At 40.8% G+C, this 3,347-nt stretch overlaps 1 protein-coding gene across 1 annotated transcript in view; it reads right to left on the bottom strand.

The window, feature by feature from the left end:
- The window catches only part of LOC145412853 (trypsin-1-like), a 22,160-nt gene extending 19,033 nt beyond the window's left edge, over positions 1–3,127 (bottom strand). Inside the window, exon 1 of the mRNA XM_080282654.1 lies at positions 2,932–3,127. Within this exon, the coding sequence (XP_080138780.1) occupies positions 2,932–3,127 (196 nt within the window). The remainder of the gene's footprint in view (positions 1–2,931) is intronic.
- Between the last annotated feature and the right edge of the window lie 220 nt (positions 3,128–3,347).

Raw genomic sequence — 3,347 nt, 5'->3', positions numbered from 1 at the left:
CTGATCTCTATATTTTTGGGAATGGGGCTGACCCCCCAAGATACATTGTGGGGGGCACCCTTCCTAAATATCACATTACGGAAGATAGTTCATTGTACGGATTCGAATACCAGCTGTGACAGGAATTTAATTTCCATAAAGCAAGCTTTACTGATCTGCTGTAACACCCGCCGACATGTCGTACAAATATCCCCCCTAATACCAATACACCAGTCCTCTATGAGACAGCCCTGGCATGTATTTAATATGGACGGTGGGTGTTAGCGCCGAAGTGGTGGCATGAGGAGGTGATTGGTATGTACAGGACTACTGGGTCTTGAAAACAGACTGAGGAGCCTATGTCCAGAGTCAGACACACACACACACACACACACACACACACACACACACACACACACACACATGTATTTACACCATATCTGCAGTCCTTCCCCTATTTTGTATCCTTTTTCTGTTTCAGAGGGGGGCTGACCCCCCTAAAAGTAATGATGGATTATTATCTATAGCGGAGGACATTATCATGAAACAGTCAAATTGATCTGAGAAGCTTCAGTGAAATCTATATGCACAATACCCTACTTCAGATTATTTTTATTTTTGGGAGGGGGCTGACCCCGCAAGGAATCATTGTGGGGTCATGCTTCCTAAATATTGCATTATGATTGAGAGTTCATTGTACAACATGCACTAAGATATCAATGCCATATTTACCCTCCTTTCGCTATTTCAGACACTGTTATACTTGGTTAAGGGGGAATGGTGGCACTAAAAATCATGGTTGATAAACTGTATATAATGGAAGAACTTTGGAGTTACCGAACAAACTCACCTAGGAAGTTTATTAAAATCCATCAAATAGCGTAGATTAGAAAGTGCGCGCACACACACACACACACACACACACACACACACACACACACACACACACTTTGACTTGTCGAGATGTGCGTCACGGCGTCGACAAGGGCGCTTGTTAATGCTCAAGAGAAACCCAGGACCATAACATGCTTTAAAAATATAGAGTTTACATGTGTGTGAATAATGAAGGTAAAGGTGTATTCCAGATCACGAAGGACCGCGCCATTCAGGAACTAATAATAATAATAATAATAATAATAATAATAATAATAATAACAATAATAATAATAATTATTATTATTATTATTATTATTTAATAATAATAATAATAATAATAATAATAATCATTATTATTATTATGATAATGATAATAATAATAATAATAATAATAATAATAATAATCTATTCTATCTATCTATCTATAGCCCGACGCCCTAATCCCGCAAAGGGTGGCCGCAGACAAAACGCCTCCAAGTCACTCTGTCACCCACCATTTGATTCCCCTCCCCCCAACTCACCCCCCCCTCCCTCATATACCTCTCAACTCCATCCCTCCACCTCATCCTCGGTCTACCCCTCCCTCTCCCTCCCTCCACCTCACCTACATACACCCTCTTAGTCAGTCTTTCATTCTCCATCCTCTCCACATGTCCAAACCACCTCAGTGTATTTCTCCTAATCTTTTCAACCACATCCACATCTACCCCACAACGTTCCTTCACTTCTTCATTCGTCAACCTGTCCCTCCATGTCACTCCACATGCTCCTCTCAAGTACCTCATTTCCACTGCTCTCACTCTTGACTTGCTCCCCTCTTGCAAGGTCCACGCCTCGCTTCCATACGTCAGGGTAGGGATCACAATACCATCATGCAGTGCCTTCTTAACTTCCATACTCACCTCCCTATTTCTCATCACTGCTTTCAGTGTGCCAACAACCTTCCTTCCCTGCTGTACCCTTTCACGTACTTCATCCCCCAAAGTTCCATCCTTACTCATCACACTACCCAAGTACTTGAATGCACTCACATTCTCCATATCCTCACCATCCAACCTCACTGCACACTCTGTGACTTCATTCCTCTCAAACACCATAACTTTACTTTTGTTTACATTAACTTTCAGCTTCCTCCTCCTACACACTGTCCCAAATTCATTCACCAAACCTTGCAACTCCCATTCATCTTCACTCAACAATACTGTATCATCAGCAAACAGCAACATAATAATAATAATAATAATAATAATAATAATAATGATAATAATAATAATAATAATAATAATAATGAAATAAATGTCAGAGGGTGAGAAATACATGCATAAAAGACACTACAGCTGACAGGAGGTATGGAAAAAGAATCACATACAATAGATATTTTTTCGTTAATTTATCAGACAGGTAAAGACAGATTTTATAATCATGGTCTTTCTGTATCGTTGCTGACTAACCACTCTTAAGGCGGTATTCTCGTTGGTTAAGAATGATCCCTAACACCTCTTCCTTAGTGATTTATTTTTGGATGTAGCTGTTTAATATCCTATTGTATGTTATTTATGCAGAGTATGGCGATGTTTGAAGGATTTATGTAACACAGAAGAGGATAGTTAGGTGTAACAAACAAAATAAATCTATTAGGAAAAGGTGTTAGGAAACTTCCTCACTCAGTTAAAATAAAGACCTTAGGCTGGTATTTTTGCACGGTTAGGAAGCTCCCTAACACCTCTTCCTATTTTTTTCTGTTATATTCTTGTGTGTTATTCACGTAATCTATGCCGATATTAGAGCATTAAAAAAAAAGGTTGTTAATGGGTAGTTTGGAAAATAAATCGCTAAGGAAGAGGTGCTAGGGAGCCTCCTTATTGTTAAATAGGGTCATCATTCTCGTCGGGTAAGGAACTTCCCTAGCACCTCTTCCTTATCGATTTATTTTACGATATGGCTGTTTAATATCCTTTGGTACGCTATGTACGCCTAATATGGCGATATTCAAATGGCTTATGTCATACAGAGAAGGACAGTAAGAAGTAGTAAGCAAAATAAGCTGCTGTGGAAAAGATGTTAAGTCCCGTTCACAGTAGGGCTCATGTTGTGCACTCTGTTGCACGTCATGTTGCTCAACTCGGGTTTTCGCGCCGCGGAGGGTCTGTGCCCCGCGCTGCTGGCAAATCTGGCCAAGGAGCATTTCATGGTACCGCGCACCGTGGAGCCCTAAGTAGCCGTCTATCTTCCCTCTGAAATTACTTAAAGACAGCTTCTGCTGGCTCCACATCTTCGTTTTCCCATTCTTTTTTTCTTTCTGGGATAATACCGTGCCACAATGCTCTACATTAACAGTCTCTTGAACTGCTGAGGTGTTGGTATCTAGTATCCTCCTCTCGCAACTCAACAGTAAACTGGCATGCACTGCCCATTGACCTTGTGTGGACATCAGCGGCCTCTGCAACATGATTTTGACATGACAAGCAACAGAATGCGCACCATGAGCCCTA

Source organism: Coenobita brevimanus, chromosome 12 (genome assembly GCF_032717465.1).
Source record: "Coenobita brevimanus isolate Jiangsu-jjx chromosome 12, ASM3271746v2, whole genome shotgun sequence".
NCBI classification, from domain to species: domain Eukaryota; kingdom Metazoa; phylum Arthropoda; class Malacostraca; order Decapoda; family Coenobitidae; genus Coenobita; species Coenobita brevimanus.
Note: the sequence above shows the minus strand (reverse complement) of the source record. Positions and strands in the feature narration are given on the sequence as shown.